The following is a 27,848-nucleotide window of genomic DNA, read 5'->3' as shown; positions in this document are numbered from 1 at the left end:
GGTCAACAGGAGAATGATCAAACTAATCAATATAGCAACAGTGAAGAGGATAATGTTATTAGACCTCCTGAGAATAATGTTTATGATGATGGATGGAACTTCAGCAATATCAGCCTTAATAGCAGCCCAAAGGATGGTTGGGGATAACTGGTTTAAAGTTGAATAGCTTTCTTTTGTGTATAACTGAACATGCTTTGTACAGTACAGCTTATTTGTTTTGGTAGCTGGATCAATTTAGTTGATGGTCTTGTTAGCTTGAAAAAACCATCTGTAGATGCAGTTTTGGTGGCATCCAGATTTTGGCTTGATTTAACTTGAAGTTTTTTGATCCTCTATCATTAATAGAAAAAATATATTAATATATTATGTAGAGATAGGGGAAAACTGAGCAAGATGTCGATAATTAATAACAATAATATCAATATGTAAATAAATCATGAGAGTTTAGTATAATGACATAATAGATTTTGTGTAATAATCCTTACTTAATCTGATCCGGAAATTAACATTTATGCTGATGGAATCTTTGTCAAAGAGTTGGTGTACGATCTCTTGGATTAAACTATAGGGCCATTGAAATAAACTGATTCTGGTAAGACATGGCAAAGTCTAATAGAGATTGAAATAAATTGATTCTAGCAATTACACAGCAGTGCTTGAAATAATGATAACAGGATTAATATTGATTACCATCTATTGGAAATATGACAAGGGAATGAATCAAATTCAATGTTTTTACTTGCAGCAGTTGATTACTGTCTTTCAATACAAACAAGAGTTAATGCACCTGTATGTTAGCTGCTGAAGGAGAACAGCCCAAGTAACAAGGTATGAGAGTCTGCAGCAGGTTACTGGTATCTTGAAGTGGGCTGCTGTAGGTGACTGTCCATGCGAGCTGGAGATTGTACTCTGCTGTAAGTTACACTCCCAGATATAATCAACAAACTGTCCCTTCTCTCTTGGATGTGGCCACTAAGTAGATTGTTACCAAGGTACATTGATGCACTGTGGCTCCTGCTGTGATTCGTGTGACCCATAATTAATTTCATCTACAACCTGCGGACTACATCCCTTGTCATAACATAGACATAGATGCTGGGTTGAACATGTGAATGCAGACTCAGCTTGTAACTGCAGTTCGATACTCCCTTGCTCTGATTGTGGATACTTTTCCTACTGCTGTGAGGTGTCTCTTGACCTGTCTACAGTGCAAGGACTATGCTGACTGCAGTCTTACCTCCCTAGCCGGCAATAACTATTACTGAGAGAATGGAGGAAGAACCAAAACAAGTAATTCCTACTTCACTGTAACAAATAACTTACTTCCAGCCTGATACGAAATCACTGTTCACTTGCCATTTCCTTCCTGAACTGTACTTTTATCCCAGTATGAGGGGTTGAGGTGACGTCCAACTTTCTCAAAGAACTTGAGGGGTTTCGTCCTCAGAGTTACCCAATCACATTAAAGCAACCGTGGTAGCAATATATTATATTTACCATATTCATCCTTGTTTTAATCCCAATGTAGCTCCATGCTTTTATAACCTCGATATAAGGGAAGACACAAACAACTAGGCAATGTGGGAATAAAAACCAATTTCGTCTTTTAGTCACTTAAGTGACTTTATAACTTTATAACATTAAAATATTTAAATAAATCACTTAAGTCACTTAAACTTAAATATCTCTTAAAATACTTGTCTGATTGCCATGCTATCTGAAATAGGAATCTCTCCTCATAATTCCCCATGTGACCAAATACACTTTCTAAAAATAGAAAGGGTCCATCTCCATTAGCCCTGACTTACTATACATAGTATGGCAAATGGGGTCCAAATGACATCGAACGAAGGCCAAATCCATAAATCGCTGAATGTTGGAGATGAACCAAACCTCAGAACACCCTCTAACTGTCCTCATTAGCCTACGAGGATACAATATTAGGCTAAACCCTGAAATACTGATGCTGGCAACCAATGAGGACATTACAATTTCAATAAAGAATTATAACAATAATTTCAAACATAAAAACTCCGTAGTTTATTAATATAAAAAAGTCTCAAACATGCGTGCAAAAGTCTTGAACATCAAAATACGACAGTCTATGAATTAACCTTGATTTTGGATATTAATATCCAAATAGTCAAAACCATCTAAGTTACTAACCCCCCTCCGGCACAAGTGGATCATCCAATGCTAGCCACTATTGTCAGTGCCAAATAGTAAACATTTTCAAAGAAAATAAAGTACAATCACACAAAGAAATATAATAATGCATCTCTTTAATTTCAAAACTCAAGAACGAAAGTTTTCAAGCATAGTATTAGGACTCAGACTTGGCATTTTTCTGAAAATTAAATAGATGTAAACTCTTATTGTATATTTCATTGACTATATTTGATTTTCATACATTTAAAATTAGAATAGCTATTTTGATTCTCATATATTCGATTCTTATATATTTAAAAACTAAATTTATTTTTCTGATTCTCATATGAAGGAAATAAAATTAAAGAAAAAATTTCTTCCTTTATAAAATTATTACTATAGGAAATGTTCCCTTCCATTTGGGAATGTCTAGCCATTTTGGGGATGACTAGCTGTCCTGAAATGGCAAGAGACGTTTTCTTGTGTTTTAGAGGTTTGCGCTGGTATTTGGGACAATAGGGGGTCATCCCCTTGGTGTCCCTGTCCTTGAAATGACTAGGGGTCTGGGACACCAAATTCTGGGTAGGGGACACCTCCCCACACATACTTGATTGCATCATAATCGGCTCTCTTATAAATTGCAGCATTGAATGTAATTTCATTTTTTGTTATTTTATTTCAAAATTTCAAATAGCATGTCAAATCAACTTTTTAAATCTGAATTGTCAATATCAATCATGGAAAGAGCTCAATGCTCTTGTTTTTAACGATTTTTGATATTCTATTATCAACTTTGATATCTGCAGTAAATCATCTATTATGCTTGGATTGGCATTGACAGTACCACTCATGTTGGTATGCTTGTCTGTGACCATTCCAATATGGATAAACAACGGATACTGTTTTTGCTCACCTCCATTAGAGCGGACAAGCAATAATCAAGGACACCTTAACAGATCAAAGGAGGTATGCATAAATAATTTTGGTGAAGTTATTTTTGGTCCAGTAGTATACGACTTGCTTAAATCTACTTCTTATGTTATTGTTTTCTACTAAGATTAATTCCTACCTTCTGCTTAATAGATTGTTGTGTGTGGTCATAAGAATATTCTTATCTAATTATTGATTTTATTATTTGTTTGACTAAATCTAAGAATAATGCTTGAATAGTTTAGCTTTTTATTGAAGTTATGCTTTATGCTAATGTTGTTTTTATCACTCAGATTCTATAAAGAATCAATGATTTCTTAAGAAATTGTATGAAGAATCAATGTTTTCTTAAGAAATTACAAAGCTTCATATTTGAAATTATTGATAGCCTCTTATGTCCATGATGCCTATAAACGTATTTATCATTTTGAGTTTGGCCTTGAGTAGTAATTTTCAAGTGCCTGATTACTGAATTTAGCATTGCTTGTTCAAATATGGTATCCTATTTGATTCCAATGTGCATGCTGGAGAAGTGGTTTGATGAACATGGCACGTAGCTTGAGTGAAATATATCTTGATATGACTGTTAAATCAATTAGACTTCACCTTTGGCTAAGATTGTATAATTTTAAATCTCAGGTTAATGGAAGTTCATAAAGTTACAAATGTCTAAGTATGAGATCGTCAATACTTGTACCTTTCATAAATATGTGTACATTATTGAGCTTGGTGTTAACTAGCAATTAGCATGTGTCTAACATAGTGCAAATGCATTGACTGGACAAATTTAGTTATGGTGGATAACTTTGTGATCATGCATGACAAAGAGTTTCTTTTAAATAGAATGAAATTTAATTAGACAATTAAATGTACAAAATTCAAGTGAAAAATATGTTGAGAAGTTTAATTCCCAAGTAAAGTAAAATACAAATACTTTTTCAAAAACAAAGTAAAATAAAATGCGTCAAGGAAATACAACTTGAAATTATTCGTAAGGATATAAAATATGTTTAAAGTAACTCCAGTTAAATATACCTCCAAATAAAAATAGAAACAAGGTAAACAATACAAATAAAATAGGATGATTTTGAGAAACGTCTGGAATAAAAAAGATAACTTCTGAATAAATATAATAACTTAAGGTATCCCATCCCTTGACATTTTTGAGATAAATGTACTTAGGATGTTTATAATAGTTATTACTTCTAGTATAGCTTACCTTGTGTAACACGTAATGTATTTTGAGGGGAAGCATGAGTAGTGTTGCCATATTTAATTTTGTTAGCATTATTGTAATATTTTCCTCTGGCGCTCTTATGTGTGAAATATTTATTATATAAAGAAGATACTTTCTAAAAGTGTTGAAAGGTATTTGTGCAGGTTGTTGATACTTGTTTGTCTTATTTTTATGTGTACTTAAAATGATAAGGTCCATGATATATTCATATATATTTTGAATAATTAGGAAATGAAATATTTAGCTAGTTCACAAACAATAGAAAAACAATGTTTATTATTGAAAATTTGTAGGATGAGAATGGTGAATCAGGTGTGTTTGTGCAGGATAGAAGTGCTGCAGATCTTGTGTGTAGTAAATACTAGTAATGATGTTAGACGACTCCATCATTATATGCATTTATTTTTAATCTATACTGAATAATTGGGAAATGTTTCTAATTTCATAAGTGATCAAACTTTTTATTAGAATTATTTTTCATTTTTCTTTTGAGAAAAAGTTATATGAACTGCATATGGCAGCCACGATGCATTTCTTTAGTATTGCAGTATATATATGGTAAGAAACAAACTTGCACCAAACGAGGCTCATTTATGTCAAGTTGTGATTTCTAATAATAAACATTCAAAGTTCTTTATCTTAGTTTCACACCCTTGCTCTAGAGTTCTAGCAAAATCTATATGTGAAGGTTTTGAGTGACTTCTATTATCAAGTACTTTATTGCATTTCCTAGTCTCCATGTAATGTAATTGGAGTATATAATATTACTCTTGTAAGTTGATGTGATGGTGCTCCTATGTGAAGATTAGTGCTCTCTATATTGGTATAATTTATAGAGCTAGATAGGTGTTGCATGTGTGTGAGATTTTTGAAAAGGAGTTGTATTGATTAAAACATTTATTAATTAATGTGTACTTTCTAAGAGAGAAGTGTTTATTTCAATGATGCGAATTTAGGATAGTAATTAGGCCATAGGTCAAAGTTGCATGGAAATGGATATAGATACACATATTGTAATGTCCCCTCTTTAGTTCGACATGGCATTGATCATGGATTTGCCTATTCCAGACTCTCGTAGGCAAATGGTGTGGAAAGAGAGTCAATTCTGCGGATCAGATAGTCACATCTTGCTCTTGAAGAAGTGTTAAGAGGTTATATTTTATCATTATGTGATATTGGGGCCCACATGTTATAATTTTAATTTGAGTTGCACTTTTTATTTTTATAAAATTACTTTATTATAAAAAAAAGTGCATTATAATGAGAAATTATAAAGGATGTTTCTAGAAGTTCTAGCAACTTCTTAGAAAAGTGAATAAATAGAGGGCTGGGCCTCTCATTTGGACATGCTTGGATTGGAGAACTCTTCTACTTCTTCATTGTGAAGACATTTGTGGACTTTGGATCTGCAAATTATTCGATCTTTGGGAACGAATCACTCCCTTGGATTGGCGACTTTGAGGGTGTGAAATATCACCTGAATTGTTGCATAATTGGAGTTGGTATTCAGCCATCTCATTGGAGCTTATTGAGAATTCGTTGTTAGGGTTTGTTTTTGGTTGGAATAAGGATTTCAGATTTGCCCTATCATTGGAGAAGCATTTGACAAGAGTTTGAAGACAGAATAAGTGCATTTTCAGAATTGGCAAAGCAGGGTTCGGAACCACATAATTGCTCATATCTCCTCAACCCCTTGGAGTTATTTTTTATGGTTTTACAGGGTTACTACCTAACCCTAGGCGCCCATTTTCCTTGCATTTTGGGGGTCCCAAAACCCTAATATTATTTTATTTCAGCAGCCGTACAGGTACGGCCTGGTACGGCCCTGCTAGTTTGGGCAGCAGCAGCAAATTAAGGACAGTTTGGGGGTGCGGTTGGAGGTCTTCATCAACGATCTGCAGCAAAACGTGGTGTTCTTCCATAGTTCTTCAAACCAGGTTCTTGCATTCTGAAATATATGTCAATTTTTTGGTAAATTTGCTGTCATACAGTCATTGTAATAATCAGTCCAGAATTGGTAATAAAATAATTTCAAAATTTATTGCATTGTAATTGAAATATAGTTCAATGGCTTTATATATATTGTAATTCTGTGATTATATTCTGAAAGTATCAAATCTGAAATTACCATATCCTGAATATTGTTACTGTTACACGCCAAGTGTTTGACAAAATTCCTAAGTTCAGTTTGAGGGTTTCTGTGGCCTTTATAGAGAGGGTCATTACAGTGGTATCAGAGCTATAAGTCCTGCCATCCTGTGGAGGTCTTATAGGGAATTTGGAACAGCTGGATAGGAGGGAAAGTGTTTGACGAAATGTCAAAACACTAAAATCAGAGCATGCGACAAAGGCCTTATAATTTCCGCAATACCAAAGCCAGACAAGATAGGATTTCTGACCTACAGAGCGAACAGTCTAGCTCATCTATCCAGGTGGACATAGAATCCAGTCATACAGACACAGGGGAGGTATTTTTTGATCAAGACTACGACTACAATATGGATAGAGGCGGGAATGCCGGTCCAGATCCGCAAGAGGAAAGATTTTTACAGTTATTAGACACCCTGGCACAGGGACAGCGATTAGTCGAACAAAGAGCACAATAACAGAATCAGAGAATGGAGCTTATGATGCAGATGATGGCTCGACAAATGGGGTTGAACGCTAACATAGGTGGAGGAAATAATCAGAATGGTCACAATCAGAATGGGAATGATCAGGATGAGAGACATAATGGAGGCGAACAAATTGGGAACAATTTCGGTCATGCCCCCCAGCAAGCTCGGACAGTAAGTTCGAGGCCTATGATTCCTACGTTCCTTCCTAGAGCTCCAGAGCAGCCGGTACCAGAACCCCAGATCACTGACATACAGGATCAGCTGAGGAGAGATTGGGAAGCAGGAGGACCAGATTTTACAGCTGCAATCACCTTTAGAGAGTATATGGATGTGCGGATGAAGCATATGCCCCGTGGACAAGACAGGACTCAGAACTATGAGCTACGAAAGAAAGTAGGAAAACTACAGTTACCATATTATGATGGCTCGGGGAAGTCTACAGCAAGAGCTTGGGTTCAAAAGCTTGACACATACTTTCAATTGAATCCTATGTCTGAGGAAGAAGCTATTAAGTATGCAGCAATTCACCTGGATGGGTTAGCACACGAATGGTGGCATCATGGTATGATCACTATGGGTCATGCACACATTACCTCATATGTGGAGTTTACGGAGAGACTGATTGAACGTTTTGATAAGAAAGATCCAGAACTCCATTTCAAGGAATTAGCCCAGCTTAAACAGTGGGGCTCATTGGAAACATACATTTCAGAGTTTCAGAAACTTGCAGTGTTAGTAACAGATGTATCTGAACGAAGGCTATTGGTTTTATTTATGGATGGGTTAGTTGATCCGTTGAGAGGGTGGATTAAAGCTCTCAACCCTCCCACTTTGCAGGAAGCCATTAAGAAAGCTCGTGACATGGATTCCTCTTCAGCTTCTAAAAATAAATTTCAGGCAAAGAGTTTCCCTTCAGGAAAAGATAAGGACAGGAAACCCTTTCATAGAGAGGCACAGCTACCTAAGGAAGAAAGTAAGAGGCTGGACAAGGAGACACTTAATGACTTGCGTAGGAAGAAGCTATGCTTCTATTGCAAAGGCCCGTATGAGTACGGCCATGACTGTCCTATGAGGCCAAAAGGGAAAGCCAACCGGGCAATGTGGGCTTATTACGAAGGCTCAGATTCAGATGGTTCAGAACATCATGATGAGGATCCTGATGAAGCAGAGGGAGAGCAGGAGATAGACAGTGCAGGGCAAAGGCAGGAAACAGAGCTACATTTACAGGAAGCACGACTGTCTAGTATCCAGAGAGAGGGATCTTTCAGACTTCGGGGAGTCTTGGCTGGACAGAAGGTTATTACATTGTTGGACACAGATGCCACGCATAATTTCATTGATGCACGATTTGTAGAGAAGCGTGGACTCATTACTGAGGAGTTCGAAGGACTAAGAGTCAAGGTAGCTGATGGATACACTCTTCGTTGTGACAGGATGGTACGAGACTTACCTTTACGCTTGAACAACTATGAGTTTAAGGAGGACTATCATGTGGTCAACATGGGTGACATGGACATAGTACTTGGAATGCAGTGGCTACATTCATTGAAGGTGGTTACCCTAAAATTAGAGGATATGGAGATACAATTCGAAATGAATGGTAGGACTCATGTGCTAAAGGCTATCCGTAATGGAGACATCAGGACTATCTCATTTAGGCGGCTGGAGAGATTAACTAGGCATAATGATATAGAGTGGGCAGCAGTTTGTACTTTGATACCTACACAGGAGGAGCAACATAAGGCGGAATATCATCCTGATATTCAGAAGTTGAGGATTAAGTACGAAAAGGTATTCAGTGAGATTCCACCAGGCAAGCCACCGGACAGAGGCATTGAGCATATTATTGAGCTGGAGGAAGGTGCTAAACCTGTCATGGTCACACCATATCGACATCCAAAGCGACTCAAGGATGAGATCGAAAGGACCATTGAGGAGTTGCTAGCGATGGGGCACATCCGACCCAGTAAGTCACCTTTTGCATCTTCTGTTGTTTTGGTAAAAAAGAAGGATGGAACGCTTCGGATGTGTATTGATTACAGGGCATTAAATAAGAGAACCATTAAGAACAGGTATCCTATTCCTCGCATTGATGAGTTGATAGATGAATTGCATGGGGCCTGTTATTTCACGAAAATTGATTTGAGATCAGGATATCACCAGATCAGAGTCCGTGAACAGGATATTGAGAAAACTGCTTTCAGATGTCATTGTGGGCACTTTGAGTTTGTAGTCATGCCTTTCGGCCTGACCAATGCACCTGCCACTTTCCAGTCCACTATGAACTGGTGTTTTTTGATGACATTTTGATCTATAGCCGATCATGGCAGGAGCATCTAGAGCATTTGGAGATGGTGTTGAGCATTCTACAGAAGGAGTCCTTGTATGCAAAGGAGTCCAAATGTGACTTAGGGATGACCGAGCTGTTATATTTAGGACACATCATTAGTGCAGAGGGAGTGCGGATGGATCCTGAAAAGATTCGCGCTATTGTTGATTGGCCTCCACCAGAGAAGCTTACATAGTTGAGGGGGTTCCTTGGTTTATGTGGTTTTTATCGCAGGTTTGTTAGTGGCTACTCACGACATGCAGCTCCCATGACAGATTTACTGAAAAAAGGGGAATTTGTGTGGACTCAGAAGGCACAGGACTGTTTTATGAGATTTAAGGAGATAATGACTACGTGCCCAGTTCTAGCATTACCTGATTTCACGAAGCCATTTGAGCTTCAATGTGATGCATCTGGAGAGGGAGTAGGTGCTGTACTTATGCAGAATAAGCACCCCATAGCTTATGAGAGCAGGAAGCTCAGAGGCCCTGAGCGTTCATTCAGTATATATGATAAGGAGATGTTGACCATCATGCATGCTTTGGCCAAATTTAGACAATATCTTGTGGGTAGCAAGTTTTGTATTAAAACTGATCATAACAGTCTGAGGCATTTCTTGGGACAGCAGGACCTGAATGATCGCCAACAAAAGTGGGTAAGTAAGTTGCAGGCATATGATTTTGACATCTCATATGTCAAGGGAACTCAGAATGTTGTTGCAGATGCTCTATCTCGAAGGCCACACCTCACTCTTATGGTTCAGATATCAGAGGATTGGCGACACTTGATTATAGCAGAGTATGCCAGGGATACATGGGCCTCCGATATAGTAGAGAGAACAGTGATTGATACCAGATACACACTTGTGGATGATTTGATCATTTACAAGAACAGGATTTACCTGGTCCCAGGATCGAAGGTTAAGCAACTGATTATGAGAGCACTTCACGACTCACCGACAGCAGGCCATCCCGGGTACTTCAAGACTTACAAGTCAGTTCGAGAGCGGTTCACTTGGAAAGGGCTGAAAGCTGATGTTTTGCAGTATGTTCGAGAGTGTCTTGTTTGCCAGCAAAACAAACAAGAACACAGCTATCCGGCAGGGCTCCTACAGCCACTTCCGATTCCCGACAGGAAGTGGGAATGCATCTCCATGGACTTTATCACAGGTTTGCCCAAGGTACAAGGACGAGATTGTATTTATGTGGTGGTAGATAGATTAACGAAATATGCTCATTTCTTTCCTATCACCACTACACATTCAGCAGCTCAGGTGGCAGAGGTTTTCTTTCGGGAGGTTTTCAAATTGCACGGCTTGCCTCAGAACATTGTGAGTGATAGGGATAGCCGTTTCATGAGTCACTTTTGGCGGGAGGTATTCCGGTTATGTGGCACGGAGCTTACACCCAGCACTAGCTATCACCCACAAACCGATGGTCAGACAGAAATTGTGAACAAATGGGTGGAAGGGTATTTAAGGAATTATGTGGCAGCTCAGCAGCGAGTTTGGGTTAGATGGATATATCTCTGCGAGTATTGTTACAATACTACATATCATATGACTATACAGATGACACCCTTCATGGCACTTTACGGTTATGAAGCACCTAGTTTCTTGGATTTGTTGTTGAGCGACAGCCGGGTACCCAGTGCAGGTGAATTATTACAGGAGAGTAAGGATATAGTTGCTACCCTCAAAGACAATATTGCAAGAGCTCAGAACCAGCAGAAGCAGTATGCAGACCAGAAGAGAACTGAGCGTAGTTTTGAGGTAGATGATATGGTTTACCTCATGTTGCAGCCATACAGGCAATCTACTCTTAAGAAGAGTGGGGCAGAGAAACTTAAGCCACGCTATTATGGACCATTCAGGATTATCAGGCGAGTTGGTGAAGTGGCTTATGAGTTGGAGCTTCCCGCAGACAGCAGAGTGCACAATGTGTTTCATGTGTCACGCCTCAAGAAGGCGTTGGGTCAGAATGTGGTGCCTTCTGCAGTGTTACCTCCTTTAGACGATGAGGGAAAATTGATTTTAGTACCAGAATCCATCCTGGAGAGTAGAGAAAAGCAGCTTCGTAGAAGGGTGATCAGAGAATACTTGGTTAAGTGGAAAGGTTTACCTGTTGAGGATGCTACTTGGGAGGGGGAGGCTATTTTGCAGCACCCGGCGTTGAGATTGCTTGAGGCCAAGCAATTTCAGGAGGGGCGGACTGTAATGTCCCCTCTTTAGTTCGACATGGCATTGATCATGGATTTGCCTATTCCAGACTCTCGTAGGCAAATGGTGTGGAAAGAGAGTCAATTCTGCGGATCAGATAGTCACATCTTGCTCTTGAAGAAGTGTTAAGAGGTTATATTTTATCATTATGTGATATTGGGGCCCACATGTTATAATTTTAATTTGAGTTGCACTTTTTATTTTATAAAATTACTTTATTATAAAAAAAAGTGCATTATAATGAGAAATTATAAAGGATGTTTCTAGAAGTTCTAGCAACTTCTTAGAAAAGTGAATAAATAGAGGGCTGGGCCTCTCATTTGGACATGCTTGGATTGGAGAACTCTTCTACTTCTTCATTGTGAAGACATTTGTGGACTTTGGATCTGCAAATTATTCGATCTTTGGGAACGAATCACTCCCTTGGATTGGCGACTTTGAGGGTGTGAAATATCACCTGAATTGTTGCATAATTGGAGTTGGTATTCAGCCATCTCATTGGAGCTTATTGAGAATTCGTTGTTAGGGTTTGTTTTTGGTTGGAATAAGGATTTCAGATTTGCCCTATCATTGGAGAAGCATTTGACAAGAGTTTGAAGACAGAATAAGTGCATTTTCAGAATTGGCAAAGCAGGGTTCGGAACCACATAATTGCTCATATCTCCTCAACCCCTTGGAGTTATTTTTTATGGTTTTACAGGGTTACTACCTAACCCTAGGCGCCCATTTTCCTTGCATTTTGGGGGTCCCAAAACCCTAATATTATTTTATTTCAGCAGCCGTACAGGTACGGCCTGGTACGGCCCTGCTAGTTTGGGCAGCAGCAGCAAATTAAGGACAGTTTGGGGGTGCGGTTGGAGGTCTTCATCAACGATCTGCAGCAAAACGTGGTGTTCTTCCATAGTTCTTCAAACCAGGTTCTTGCATTCTGAAATATATGTCAATTTTTTGGTAAATTTGCTGTCATACAGTCATTGTAATAATCAGTCCAGAATTGGTAATAAAATAATTTCAGAATTTATTGCATTGTAATTGAAATATAGTTCAATGGCTTTATATATATTGTAATTCTGTGATTATATTCTGAAAGTATCAAATCTGAAATTACCATATCCTGAATATTGTTACTGTTACACGCCAAGTGTTTGACAAAATTCCTAAGTTCAGTTTGAGGGTTTCTGTGGCCTTTATAGAGAGGGTCATTACACATATGGGCACGGGTATGGTATCATATATAAATACGATTATTGTTCAAGATTTCTCATTTGGATATGATAGGATAAAGAACATAAACACATATTTAACATGATTTTCCGAAGTTAGTAAACAAGAATTTCATTACTATGAAAGCATAATCGACACATAATTGTGACATATTCCAATATAATATATTTAAACAAAGCTTAATTATTAATTTAAAATTTAAAGACATGAATTGTTTGGTAGAATCACACAATATCAAAATATCATCACTATTCTAATGAAATTGGAGATCAGGATCATCAAGGTTCTTTGAAGAGTTAGTATAGTTGGATCGTGTGTGAGCACCAACCAAAGTTAGATCCCTTTGAAGATTTACCGAAGGCTCCTTGTACTATGTTGGAATTCTCAAGAATGGAATTGAGTTGTGTCAATGTATTTATGGATGAATCAATGTTATTCATCTCAAGTTCTACATTCCAAAGTCTGCTAATCGTTTCATGTAACTTGTAGAGGAATGTGATGAGAGAAAGATTGAAATGCACCTATACAAGGTTCTTTGCTTTGCTTGTTGCCAAGTTATTTCATTTCACAGAATGAATGAAGCCACAAGTATTTAAATTCCTCAGATGCATAAGAATTTGGAATGTTTTAAAAAATGTTTATATTTATGGTTAAAAAGAATCTAACAATAAAAAATAAATCAAACTAAGAAATAATTTAAATTACAATATAATTCATATAAAGTTAAACACATGACAAAAGTTTGAAAGTTAGTTTTTACAACTGTCTACTTGTGGCACCATGGAAGTTCCACCACTTTGTAGGGTCCATTTCTTTTTTATTTGCCATCACATTAACATTTGGACACTTTAGATCAGAGGGTGCAAAGTCTCAAACTCATCTCATATATGTGCAACAACTCTAGGATTTGTAAACATTTTTGAAAGCTTTTTTATATGTATCAATGCCCTTAACATCCATATTTGTTAATGCTAATATATCATCATGGCAGTGTTTTGGATTCAAAGAATATGTCAAAAGTTGCAAAAAAGTTGCCATTTTACCCTATCTTTTCTTGATTCACTCATATATTTGACTATAAAAATTATCATGGTTGGCCTTTCTCTTTTGCTATAGTATCTCTAACTTGCTCCATTATCGTATTTATGCAATCATAGATGCCGGCCAACATTAGCTTTACACGATCACAATGAAGACTGAGGGTGTATATTGGCTAAGTGAAAGATAGTAAATAATATATTTGGTTCTATTAATCATCATCAAGAATTATTGTCTAAATGTTATTTGCTCTATATGTTTCAGATTGCCTCCAAATTGCTCTAATGTCACTAATCACCATACTTTTCAAGGCTTGTTTTGACATCCACAAGCCTTTTGAGAACAATGTGGGGCAAATTGTCTCAACCACCTTCATTTATAAATTTTAAAAACATGCTAATCTTACATAGATTTCAAAAGATAATAATAAAAAGTTATTTAAATATTTTAAAAACAAAAGAAAACATACCTTTAACAGTTCTCATTTGTCGAATTGTCTATAAAAGCCCCGTGAGATGTGATCATTTCAAATAAACATATGAATTTCTTTGGCTTTTTCATAAAATGTTTTGTATCTATTGAGTTTTGCCAATATTTTGCAGCATGAAGTTCAAATATTGAACTATGCAATAGGTCCACCAAACGTTTGGTTATCTTGCTTCCATGACCATTGTTGCTGCTTTGATACTCTTGCATTATTTGTGATCACCTGGACAATACTTTTTGTCCCCACTGGCTCGATTGCTTCAATGAGATGTCAACGATAAACTGGGCATGTTTTTCTTCAACCTTGCATTTCACTTCTTTTAAAACCACAACCCCCTTTGGACTCCCTATGTTACGCATCCTTTCGTCCATCACATATAATAAAAACCCCTAGGATTTTTCATGAAGCTTGAGTCACCTACAATTTTTAACAATTAAAATTCTTCTTTAGACGAAACGGTGATGCAAACCTTCTTGTACCTTGAGCTTTTGGGGCTTCATTATTTGCCTTGAGTGTCACTTGCTAAATTCTATTTGCATACAGACAATATGCAATATTCTGATTTGTATCTGCTTGACTTTGCAAATTAAATGCCTCTTCTCAAGATGTCCCAAATTGCCTCTCTCGTGACCAGTTAATGTTCCTGAAGCTGAATGCAAAAGAGGTCTATTTAAGCTAAGTGTTGACCTTTGATTTGATGTTTGAACTCTATCTCTTGATTACATTATCAGCTTCACATCTAAATCAGGACATACTTCACATCTTGTAACTTGTATGTGGTCAAAGGTGCACATGAACCCTGATACGAGGACCTTTACAATCACTTTAAGACTCATGACACCTCCATTTGTAACCTCCATCACTCTCAAATTTCCATGGACAGATTGAGTGTTAGGTTTAATACACATCCTTTCATGATGCTTTGACATTGGATGATGATGGTGATGTCATGATTGTTATACAGACAAAAATAATAAAATATAATTTAATATATATTGAATTTATAAGACTCTCCTTTTTTAAAATGACTATTACATGGGTAAGACATAACACTCAAAAATAAAGGAGTGCCATAAACTTCACAAATCCACCTCTATTAACCTTGCCTTTCCTCCATGTATTTTTTTTCATCTGATATATTTTTTAATAGTGAATTAGTCCCCTACAGTATGTTGTATTTTTAAATGTTCATTCTTTAAGGCATATCATCCATGGGCATTAAATTAGTAACTAAACAAATTCTGTAGTTAAATGTTTCTATGTTTTTGCGAGCCTTCGAGACAGGGAGATGGGGAAAAGGATTTTTAGGATTTTTTTTTGTTGGAGCATGTGACGATTATACATACATACATACATACATATGTACATACATACATACATACATACATATGAACATACATACATATGTACATACATACATACATACATACATACATATGAAAATCTGAATTTTCAAATATATTCATAAATTTTAGAATTACATAGCATTGTAACATTCATCATAGCAACATAATTATCAATGTCATTCATCAAATCATTAGAGAACATAGCATTGAATCGAATAATCATAGAATAGGAATATATAATGACATCAAATGAGAGTTAAATTTTAAATTCATACGGTCATAGATATACTTTAGATTTCAATTTCATACGTTCATAGATATGATTTAAACCATCACAATGATTAAAACAGTAAACTGTGATCTTAAAACTATTGATTAATCATTCAATAGTTTTGTTAATATGGATATTTTTAAATTTTTAAATCTTAGAATGACCAACAAAGCCTGAAAATGAAAGTGGGCGCAGAATTTTTTTATTTCTATGTGACCACAACTTCCATCTTTCCTTCTAAACACAACAATTAATGGGCAAAAGCAGCTTAAATTCTTGTTATTTCTCTACAAAGGCAACTTCAAACTCGTATTCTTCTCCCGAGATTTCTCAGCTGCAAACCCAATTCGCAAGGGTGCATGTAGCCAAAAGATTTCAATGTTTTAAAAGTTAAAAACTTTATAAGTTTATGCCTTGTAAAATATGTTAATATATTATTATTAAGTTTGCATTATGTGGAGTCCGTTGAATTATAAAAAAGGTTGCAAATTAGTATAAACAAGAAACTGCAATTCATCCCTGGGACAATCAGGAGACGTAGTCGTCTGAGGTAAGGTCGACGCAGCTAGGAAACAATCAATAATCTTACCAAGTTTTGCAAATGGTATCCAATTTTGTTGACCGATTAGGGACGGCTTAGAGATGTCCTTGACAGTTGCTAAGTCTTCGAATTACTTTTCATTTCTGAAACTTGGCCATTAGTGGCGGACACATGTTTCCAAGTAGCACAGAAAAAATATAATATATCTATATATTACTGTTTCAAATTAAATTTTACAAAAATATTCAAATTAAAGTCTTTAATTATATGTGTGATGACTATCATATTTAAATCTGAGTTTTTAACTTAATTATTATTTATATTATTTGCATTATATTAAATATCTTAATAATTTAGTAAAAATAAAAATATTATGTTTAACGATTATAGTCATTTATTTCATCAAAATAATTAAATTCTTATAATACATTATAAAGTTGTTTCAAGAAAAAGCTAAATGTAATTAAAAATTTAAATATAAAATATGGAACAATTAAAAATCAATTATATAATTTATATTTAAATACAAAGTTAAGTAAAATTTTAAAAAAAAAGTTAAAAGCATTTCAAAGCCATTAAATTTTTTTCAACTAACCTAAACAATGTTAATGTTTTGCCCATAAATAAAGATAAACAACAATAACCAAAATGTAGAACAATAAGATACATAGAGACACAACAATTTTTTCTAGGAAAACCCTCCAACTTGACGGGAAAAATCTGAGCACACTGAAAAATATCTCTTTTATTAAATAAAAGAAGTTCAAGTACAATGCTTTCAACTGAATAATATATTTATCACATAAAGCAATCATATATATATATATATATATATATATATATATATATATATATATTGAATTGAGAGACTCTTCATATCATAACCAAAAGTCTATTGATTTTTTGAATGCAAGTCTCTTCATTTTCCAAATGCAAATCTCTTCATATTACCAAACACATCTCTTTTCCTGTTGCATCTTAGATGTTTAGGATGAGACACTTAGCACACCTTGAATGCCATATCATGCTCACTTGGTTATACAAGAATATCCTCATAAATCTCTTCTCTAGCAATATTAGAGGCAAAGATCTCTATCACAGCTATAGTTTTCAACACTCCCTCTTAGCAAGAGAGACATCTTTAGTATGGCAGGCACACATAGCTACAACCAAAAACGTCAATAACAATTTTTTATCACGGATTTTCTCAATAAAACATTGTTATCTCTGCATAACACTATTTACCATAGCTACTTCTAGAGGGTGAACCATAAAAGCATAAGATTAAAGTCATGGTGTCACACACATGACTTCCGCCATGCCTACTTGTAGAGGGTGGATCCAACATACGTACTCAGAGGGTGGAATGTGGGCTTTCAGCTTAGACTTCAACTGTAGAAGAATGCATCTCCACCATGCCCACTCGCAAAGGGTGGAACAAGGGATTTCTTCTTGAAGATTTCCTCCATAGAGAAGAAATCATTAGCAACATGTATAAGAATGGCTGAGATTCCCTCTCAAGAGAGATTCCCTCTTAGCAGGAGCAACATTCTCAGTGCTTTGTTTATCACAATAAGAGAGCTGACACCAAGTTAAACAAATAGGGAGCTTGAGCAATCATATTGCCACACAAGCTTGCCAAGAATTAGGCATTCTCCCTCTGTCACGCAAGCTCCCTCTAAATCTGATTAATGCAGCTTAATAGTCTCCCTCTGAATACCATTTCTTCCTCTTATCATAACAACAACTTGTTTATGATCTAACTTTGTAATGAAGATAAGTATCACATATTCAGTCCAATGACTGCAAGCATCACTTCCATGTTCATTTCTACAGTTTGGATGACTTTGCTTGTAATATCACGTCATCCCATTGCTTCTTGATTGGTCCTGTAATCAAGAGAGATTAATAATAAAGAAGATAAATATAGAGATCAGTGATAAAAGCATACACTATTCCCAGTGATGTGTGTGTATACATACACATATAATTCATGATTAACATTCAAAGATGTAATCATTGAATACACATACTTTGTAGTCTAATCTTTCTTGAGAATGATCTTAGTACACACACAAATATTGATCAATACACAATAATGATATAATCTCTTTTAACAATATAGAAACAGTCTCGAAGTATTGCTCACAAGTAGAGCACAACAAAACTTATATGCTACAATTTAATGCTCCTTACTTAACTTTAATAAATATTTATGAGACTCAGAAATACAAATGAATATGATTGCACACAGGACGGCCACACACACTAAGCTGTATTAACATTGATAAGTAGGAGATATTTTCCACATCAAGTCGAATCATGATATTGCTATCAGGATTTAACTATTAAGTTTTTGAGTCAAACTCATTGGCCCATGTTTCATGAGTAGTGATTCACATGAATCCATCTCTCATGAGAATAAATAGAACACTTAGCACTCATTGGATCTAGGAGATGCTCAAAGAGGTGAATACACATACTTTGTAGTCTAATCTTTCTTGAGAATGATCTCAGTACACACACAAATATTGATCAATACACAATAATGATATAATCTCTTTTAACAATATAGAAATGGTCTCGAAGTATTGCCCACAAGTAGAGCACAACAAAACTTATATGCTACAATTTAATGCTCCCCACTTAACTTTAATAAATCTTTATGAGACTTAGAAATACAAATGAATATGATTACACACAGGACGACCACACACACTAAGCTGTCTTAACATTGATAAGTAGGAGATATTTTCCACATCAAGTCGAATTATGATATTGCTATCAGGATTTAATTGTTTAGTTTTTGAGTCAAACTCATTGGCCCATGTTTCATGAGTAGTGATTCACATGAATCCATCTCTCATGAGAATAAATGGAACACTTAGCACTCATTGGATCTAGGTGATGCTCAAAGAGGTGAAGTACCAGGACTTCCTGTGAGGTCACCCATCCCAGTACTACTCCAGCTTGAGCGCGCTCTAGTGCAAAGTTTCCTCCATGGTTCAACCCCCTCTGCTTGCAACCCATTTGCAAAACCTTCACCTAGTGTTGTGCCATACCAACCATTCATTATAAAGCCCCTTTAGCTCATCAATTGATAAGTAGGAGATATTTTCCTTAGCAAGTCCAATTATGATATTGCTATCAGGATTTAACTACGTAGTTTTTGAGTCAAACTCATTGACCCATGTTTTATGAGTAGTGATTCACATTAATCCAATTCTCACGAGAATAAATGGAATGCTTAGAAGTTATTGGATCTAGGTGATGCTCACAGAGGTGAAGCACTGAGAGTTCTTGGGAGGTCACCCATCCCAATATGACTCCAGCTTGAGTGCGCTTAAGTACGGAGTTTCCTCCATGGTTAAACAAACGCTGCTTGAAACCCAATTTACAAAACCTTCACCAAATGTTGTGCCTTATGAACCATTCATTAGAAAACCCCTTTAGCTGATCAATTGATAAGTAGGAGATATTTTCCACAACAAATCAAATTATGATATTGCTATCATGGTTTAACTGTGTAGTTTATGAGTCAAACTAATTGACCCTATGTTTCATTAGTACTGATTCACACAAATCCATCAACATGAGAATAAATGGAACACTTAGCACTCATTGGATCTAGGTGATGTTCACAAAGGTGAAGCATCGAGACTTCTCGGGAGGTCACCCAACCCAATACTACTTCGGCTTGAGCGCGCTTGACTACAGAGTTTCCTCCATGGTTAACCCCACTCAGCTTGCAACCCCATTTGCAAAAACTTCACCAAGTGTTGTGCCTTATGAACAATTCATTAGAAATCCCCTTTGGGTCATCAATTGATAAGGATATATTTTACACAACAAGTCAAATTATGATATTGCAATCAGGATTTAATTGTGTAGTTTTTGAGTCAAACTCATTGACCCGTGTTTTATGAGTAGTGATTCACACGAATCCATCGCTCATGAGAATAAATGGAACACTTAACACTCATTGGATCTAGGTGATGCTTACAGAGGTGAAGCTCCAGTACTTCTTGAGAGGTCACCCATCCTAGTACTACTCTGGCTTGAGCGCGCTTAACTAGGAAGTTTCCTCCATGGTTAAACCCACTCTGCTTGCAACCCCATTTGCAAAACCTTCACCAAGTGTTGTGCGTTATGAATCATTCATTAGAAAGCCCCTTTAGCAAATCAATTGATAAGTAGGAGATATTTTCCACAAGTCAAATTATCATACATAGATCAAACACAAGGATAACCACCTATGGAATCTATGATAAATTACAATACAAAGATATATTGATGCTTGATAATCACATATAAAGTTCATGCACAAAATCAAAAACTACTACATATGACTCATATATAAAACTAGCAGCAAATTTTTTAGACTTGGCGAATAATGTCAGAAGTTTTTCCAATGCAATTGGTACATGGAAGTATTTGATAGCCATATTACATTGAATACTTGAAGAGACCAACACAACACCAAGCGTCTTCTTATGAATCGAAACGACAATTACAAATAATATCGTTCAAGAATGAGAATAAACACCAATAAATATATATAATTATGAATCGCTAGTATAGTAGATGATGACAAGGATAGACAAAAACAATGAAGAGACAATACCAAAAGCCACTGAAGCCATCCATTGTCAGACAAGAAAACTGAAGCCATGCCAATATAAAAGTGAAGAAATATGCACTGATGGTCACAAAAAATTGCTGCCACATTTGAAAACAATTGCAGAGCTTCGATGGTGGTGTTTCAAGATCACACCGGCTACAAGAGAAACGCAATAGAGACATTCAATGTCAATATTGACGAGGAGATATAAAGTCGCAAAATTTTAATTAAAAATTTGTGACTGAATTCAAATACTAAAAACAAAGGACTGGATCAAACTAGCCAAAGATAAAATGACTTCTTTAATGGAAAAGCAAGGCACTGACATATACTAAAAACCTTGAGCAGACAAATTCAGGTAAAACAATCTATCTGGCAACTATTCACTACAATACTTACATAGTACCTACAAAATACTTATGCAATCTGCATTAGACAACGAACTAGAGAACAAAAGAAAATCCCTTATTTGCTGTTATCTAACCTCTCTTTAATACTATGTTAATGTTTTGCTCTTAAATATAGATAAACAACAATAAACAAAATGAAGAACAATAAGACACAACAATTAATCCTGGGAAGACTCTCCAACTCAAGGGGGAAAAAGCCATCTACACCAAAATAACATTTCTTTTATTTAATATTAGAAGTTCAAGTACAATGCTTTCAATTGAATGCTATATTTATCACTCAAAACAATCATATATATATATATATATCTTGAGTTGAGAGATTGTTCATATCATAGCTGAAAGTCTCTTCATTTTCCAAATGCAAGTTTCTTCATATTTCCTAGCACATGTCACTTTGCATGTAGCATGTCTCTTCGTAAAATAAAAAGCCAGATATTTAGGATGAGATATGTGGCACACCTTGAATGCTACATCATGCTCACTTGGTTATATATAAATATCACCATAAATTTCTTTTCTAGCAATATCAGAGGTAAAGATCTCTTTCGCATCTATAATCTTTAACAAACAACAGGGGATAAAAATCACTATTTAAATATAAAGACAAAATAATATTATAAAATATTTTGAACCTATTCTTTAATAAAATAAAACCTTTCCAAAGTGAATGAATGAAAGGTTTTAATGACATCCATGAGGCCAAGGTAGTGTATGGGACCTCCTAATCAGCACACACCCTAGACTAGAGTGCCAAGAATCTTAAGCAATTTGTAACTTCTTTAATTATACTCTTCGATAATGAATTTTGATCGCTAGGTTTTCTGTTATGTCTAGTTGTGTTTCTTGAAATAAATGATTTAAGTTTTCCGCTCCTAAAATATACACTTATCTGAACAGATGTCATTGTATGCTGGGACCTCCATGATAAAATGTTGCTCTTTCTCTACCACTTCAATGTTGCAGAATAGGCCTATTCTTTTCTCATTCTTTCTTTCATATTATCCATCTACTCGTTTCACACTCAAATGTTCAAGGCTAGTCCTAAGCATTTTTGCTGGCCATTTAATATTTTCTCCTATATATGCTTTTTCCTCATGGTCTCCCATGGAATTAAATTCTTTGATATAGTAGGTATTTTTATGGAATTTTTATTATTATCATATGTTACTCCTGAATTTCCTGCACAAACTAGTTTATTTTGTCATTGTTATCCAGACATTGTTGTATGTTAATATCTCATTTTTTCATCCATTTTTCATTTTGCTTCATCCACATGTTCTTTCTTGTATCTATAATATTTCCTCAATAGTTCTCTTAGGTCAGTGATGATTTTTCATATTTAGTGTTTTGTAAAAAGTTAAACCTAGACTGAAAAAATATGCATGTAGGAAATGAGCACAGAGAAACAGAAACAGTTAAAGTTTGCCAAATTGTGCAAAGAAATGTCTCCAACTCTTCAGAAATTGACCAAAGAACAGAACTCTGCATGAGGAAAGTCACTGAACAAATGCTTTGTTCCAATAGGAAGTAAAAATGCTCCAGGAAAAAATGAGTTGCTCCTCGTGGCAAAAACCATTGAAATAATGAAAACACTGATAAGTGAACAAACAAAATCAGTGGAAGAATTTTCAATGCCGTTTGGAGGCATTATTGTAGTGTCATTTTTATGTAATTTTTGACCAAGAAAAATTGGTTTTCTTTTGATGTTTTGAGAAAGTTTTATTCATAGGGAAGAGCCTACAACACAACAGTAAATTGTGAGCCATGGGAGGTCTTGGGTTCGAGTTTACTCGAGCTTAACACATAATAATAATAAATCTCAACAAATAATAATAAATAATCTAGGCTTCGCTCCATTACCTATAAAAAAAAGACAATTTTCATTCATCTTTACGAATTTTAGTGCAGTATAGTACAGTTAGTCTTCAGCAACTGGTAATTTCTGTGGGCAGCTGAATCCATAAGTATCCATCATGCCAAATATCATTTCTGTTTCCAAATGCGGGTCAGCATGGCTTCCATTTCATATTTGATCCGTAGCCTTTTTTGGTACGGCAGTACGTCCAGGCAAGGATGGGTGCCATTTCCTGCAATCCTGGGCTATACTAATGCATGTTTTCCCTTTCTGTGTATTAATCAATTCTGCATGTCACCCATAGATTGTATTCTAGTAAATGTATTAGTTAATTTGATTTCTTTCTTGCTTATGCTCACTCGGTGTATAACAAGGTTTTATTGAAACAAGTAAACAAAATGAGGAAAATGAGAGTGAAAAAGAGTAGCAATAATTAAGTAGGATTAGTTTTCTGGTTGTTTTTCATTTCTGTTACAAATGATTTTTTTGTCATTTTTTCCCTAGATCAATTCAATTTGGAACCACCTTAACATTATGCCAAAAAGTGCAAAATTATGTGTTTGTTCATTTTATTGATTTACTAATCTCTGCATTCTATGATTGTAGTTATATGTTGCATTTTTATAAGTAAATAGAAAATTGTCATGTCAGAGTGATACAACTGGTTTGTATGTTTATATTTATCAATTATGCAGGATGTTGCTCACCATTTTAGTGGATGGTGCTTTAATTTATCAAATAAGTTGCAAGGGTGCAAGGGGTTGCTCTCCTATCCATTCAGAGTTATATATTTTATCTGATAGCTTAATATATTTTGTCAACAGGCCTCCAAACTCAACAAAAATGAATTTGACTTGAGAATCAAAATTTAGAATATTTGCACTTATCAAAATAGTAAGAAAGTTTTATGTCATTTGCTGAACATTAAATACCTATACGAGCATCGGAGAATTCTCTTGCTTGTAAGATTTCATGTTTTTCTGCAAGTATCAAACCTAGGAAGTGAATGACTTGTAATGAGTGTGAAGATACAATATAAAACATATTCAGATCACGATCTTTAAGGGCAGGACTTCGATACAATACTGATGTCTTATTGCTTTGTAAAATGTGCTGATGGTTCTATCTTGCTGAGAATCGACTAATAGCTTGTATCGCAGGGATTTATTGATTAAATGCCAAGGTTACGTTGGATGTCTCAATAGCGACTCTTCTTATATGCAGAAGTATGGTATTCAATAAATATTTCATAAGTTTATTTGGGGCCTGCCATAGACTATAATAAAGTTTAAATTATTATAGGGTGCGGATGTGCCATGCCATTAATCCATCCATGCACACATAATACTCTAAAATGGATACTTCAATATTAAATTGGCTACTATGGTCGACAGATCTGATGATTAATTGAAAATATAAATTGATATCATTGATCAAGGAAAAATCAACATTTCGATGGTAACTAAGTTATAACATATCAACAGCAGTGATAATATTGAGAATATTGGGAAAGTTGTCTATGTCACTAGGACTGCATACTATGGATTCCAATACTCACCAAATAGATATTTGTCAATAATCTAGAACTATTAAAATGCGTAACATAATACGACAATCTCCTGATACTTGAACAGAAAACAACAGGCTCCTGATACCAATCAGCGATCATGAGAAGTCATTTTTTGGTTTAAAACATGAAAAGGGTATGATTTTAAGGCCCAAAGCTTAATGAATTGTTAAAGGTGCGATTTGGTTATTATGATGACTAATTCATAAATAAGGAACTATAACTAAGTGTGATATGTTTGAAGAAATATTAATTGTGCTAAGGAGAGGTGCATTAGAAATCATTATAAAACTTTATGAGTATGAAGGGACATGGGATCTTATCGTCCCAAATACAAAGTATAAGAATGCATTCTCATCGGCTATTGAGAAGAATCATTAGCAGATACAAGAAAGATCATCGAATCAGGAAAAGGATAGACAGTGATAAATATTTAACAGCCTAATCTATGTTCCCTGATCTTTGTTACAAATGTTTTAAACACTTATTCATGATATATTGCTGTGACTACTCATTAAATTAGTACTTACAGATAATACAACTGTTAAACATGTGTACATACAATATTATACTTCTGAGATGAAATGCATGATTTAATTTTTAGATAATTAGTGATTCATTATCTCTAGTTTGATATATTGGCATATGGATTATACTTAGTTACTGATTTGGGATACAAGTCCGATTCAGGCATGTGAATTGGATCCGTGGATTTGCGATTTTTTTTCCCAATTGGGATTCGTGGAGGATTCGTGAATATATATATATATATATATATATATATATATATATATATATATATATATATATATATATATATATATATATATATATATATATATATATATATAGTTTTAGAATTGTGTATATTTCTCACAGTTTTTAGTATATATAATGCATAAAAGGGTCATTTTAGGATAAGAAAGCAAAAAAATTATTTTAAAAAGTCATATTAAATAACTTAGACCCACTTAAAACCGTGGATCCTTGAAGATTCATGCCGGATCCTTGAGGATTCTTTTAGATTTGGGCATGATCCTTGTTTGACATTGTGGATTCGTTTGGATTCACGGCCGGCCGTGAATCCGAACGAATTCACAGTGTGAAACGAGGATCATGCTCGGATCTGCACGAATCCAGGCATGAATCCGGATCTAGATCGGACCTGAATATGGATCCGGCCTCTAGGGCACAAATGCGGTAACTAAAGGAATATATGGTTTAGGTAGAATATTACGTGTAATTATACTCATAACTACTATAATCAACCATGGTAAGGATGATGAGGTAGTAAATATGGTAGAACGGTGACGAGAGAACCTTTCTACATAGGGCACCTCATGGTTGTGACCGGGGAATCTCCATGGGGCCAAAGGGGGACTACGTGGACTGCCTTTAGGCTTTAGGAAGGATAACTTATTGGACATCCAATAGTGAATGATCCTCAAAATGCCTCCCTTGGTTAAAGAGTTTTCGATCATTCAAAGCCAAGTTAGGAATGGTGAGATGAAGTAGGTGTAATGTCCCATTCTCTGCGCTAGCATTAATGGTGCCTAGTTGGTCTATCTTTCCATCCAGATAGGCTAACGACATGTGATTTAGGATGCCAACCAGTCACAAGAGTTTTGGTTTCAGTTGAGGAGATTTTAAATGGGAAATCCTAAGGTTAAAGTCACTTTATTTTATTGAGTTGAAATATAAAGTACTTTATTGTTTAAAGTCACTTTATGACAAAATTACTTAAGTGACTAAAAGACAAAATAGTCTTTTATCCCACATTGCTAAGATGTTTGTTTCTCTCCACACTTCGAGGTTATAAAAGAAAGCTTTTGCATTGGGATTGTCACCACAAATATATGATATTACTCAAAATCCTGAATGCGGTTGCTTAAATATGACTGTGTTCTTCTTAAGGACGAAGCCCCTTGAGAAGTTGGAAGCTGGACGTAGCCCCAGTCTTCTCTGTGAGACTTACACCAGATTGGAAGATTATTGGATAGTAAAAAGTGTTTGAAAACAATCTAGCATATACAGGTCAGTACTGGATTTTTTAATGTTTGGATGACAAATAGGGTAGGCCAACTTTTCTTTGCCAAGTAAGGAGAGATAGCATAGGTTTTTAAGAAAAGACTTTAGTCTGAACGTATTGGGATAACCGGGCCAATCACAACAGGTCAACACATAGCAGGAATGTGCTTGACGACTGGCAGTATGCTTTATACTCCATAGTTGGGTAAGGAGGGATCATCACTGCTTCAAAACTAGCTATTTAGTTCATATCCAAACAAAAGTCACCCTGTATCGAACAAACAACAGATTAACAGGTTGAGAGAGACACAACCTACATTCACTTCGTTCTCCAACAACCTCACATGGTTGTAACCGCCTACACAACAGTAGCAGGCAGATCATGGGTAATAGCTAGACTCAGGAGAGACCAAGGGTGATCACGGGAGGAGTCTTCTAGGTGGGCTGACAGGGTTTCCCTGACGACAACAGCATAAGGATATCATCCAACAGTAGCATGATATACACCTCCAGGAGTGCGGTATACACATCACCTAATAGTGGTATCATCTATTGTTGCAAATCGAACAGTAGTATTGTTTAAATCATGAGTTTCATATTTTATTAGTGATTTGTAAAAGTTTGTATTTAAGAATTTGATTGGAATTTAGACAATGGATTAGGTTTGTTTGATTGATTGGAATTCAATGGCATGACAGGAGGCCTCGAGCACCAAATAGAGACTTAAAGCATGCTATGAACAAACTATCTCTCCCTACTTTTGATGGCAGTAGTAAGACATCTTTGAGAGCTTGGATCACAAGCTAGACACTTACCTAACAGTTAAACCTATGTCAGAGACAAAAGCCATCAGATTTGCTACGATGCATTTAGAGGGAGCGGCAAATGATTGGTGACATCATGGGTTGGTTATCGAGGATCATGGTCTCATTACATCCTATGAGACTTTCAGCTCTAAGCTGATTACTCGCTTTGAC

The 27,848-nt window shown here is 35.6% G+C and overlaps 1 protein-coding gene across 2 annotated transcripts in view; it reads left to right on the top strand.

Annotated features, from left to right (window-relative positions):
• Nucleotides 1-27,848, top strand: part of LOC149539614 (calpain-type cysteine protease DEK1-like) — a 217,610-nt gene that overhangs the window by 73,751 nt on the left and 116,011 nt on the right. For both annotated transcript variants that reach the window (XR_016356273.1, XM_089800843.1), the window contains exon 10: nt 2,955-3,114. Coding sequence is in view for 1 of the 2 variants with exons in the window: in XM_089800843.1 (XP_089656969.1) it covers nt 2,955-3,114 (160 nt within the window). In the remaining variant the exon portion in view is untranslated. The remainder of the gene's footprint in view (nt 1-2,954; nt 3,115-27,848) is intronic.

The sequence above is a fragment of the Cupressus sempervirens genome, chromosome 9 (genome assembly GCF_028749045.1).
Source record: "Cupressus sempervirens isolate cs-2001-9-10 chromosome 9, ASM2874904v1, whole genome shotgun sequence".
Taxonomy (NCBI): Eukaryota; Viridiplantae; Streptophyta; class Pinopsida; order Cupressales; family Cupressaceae; genus Cupressus; species Cupressus sempervirens.
This window is presented reverse-complemented; position numbering and strand designations above follow the sequence as displayed.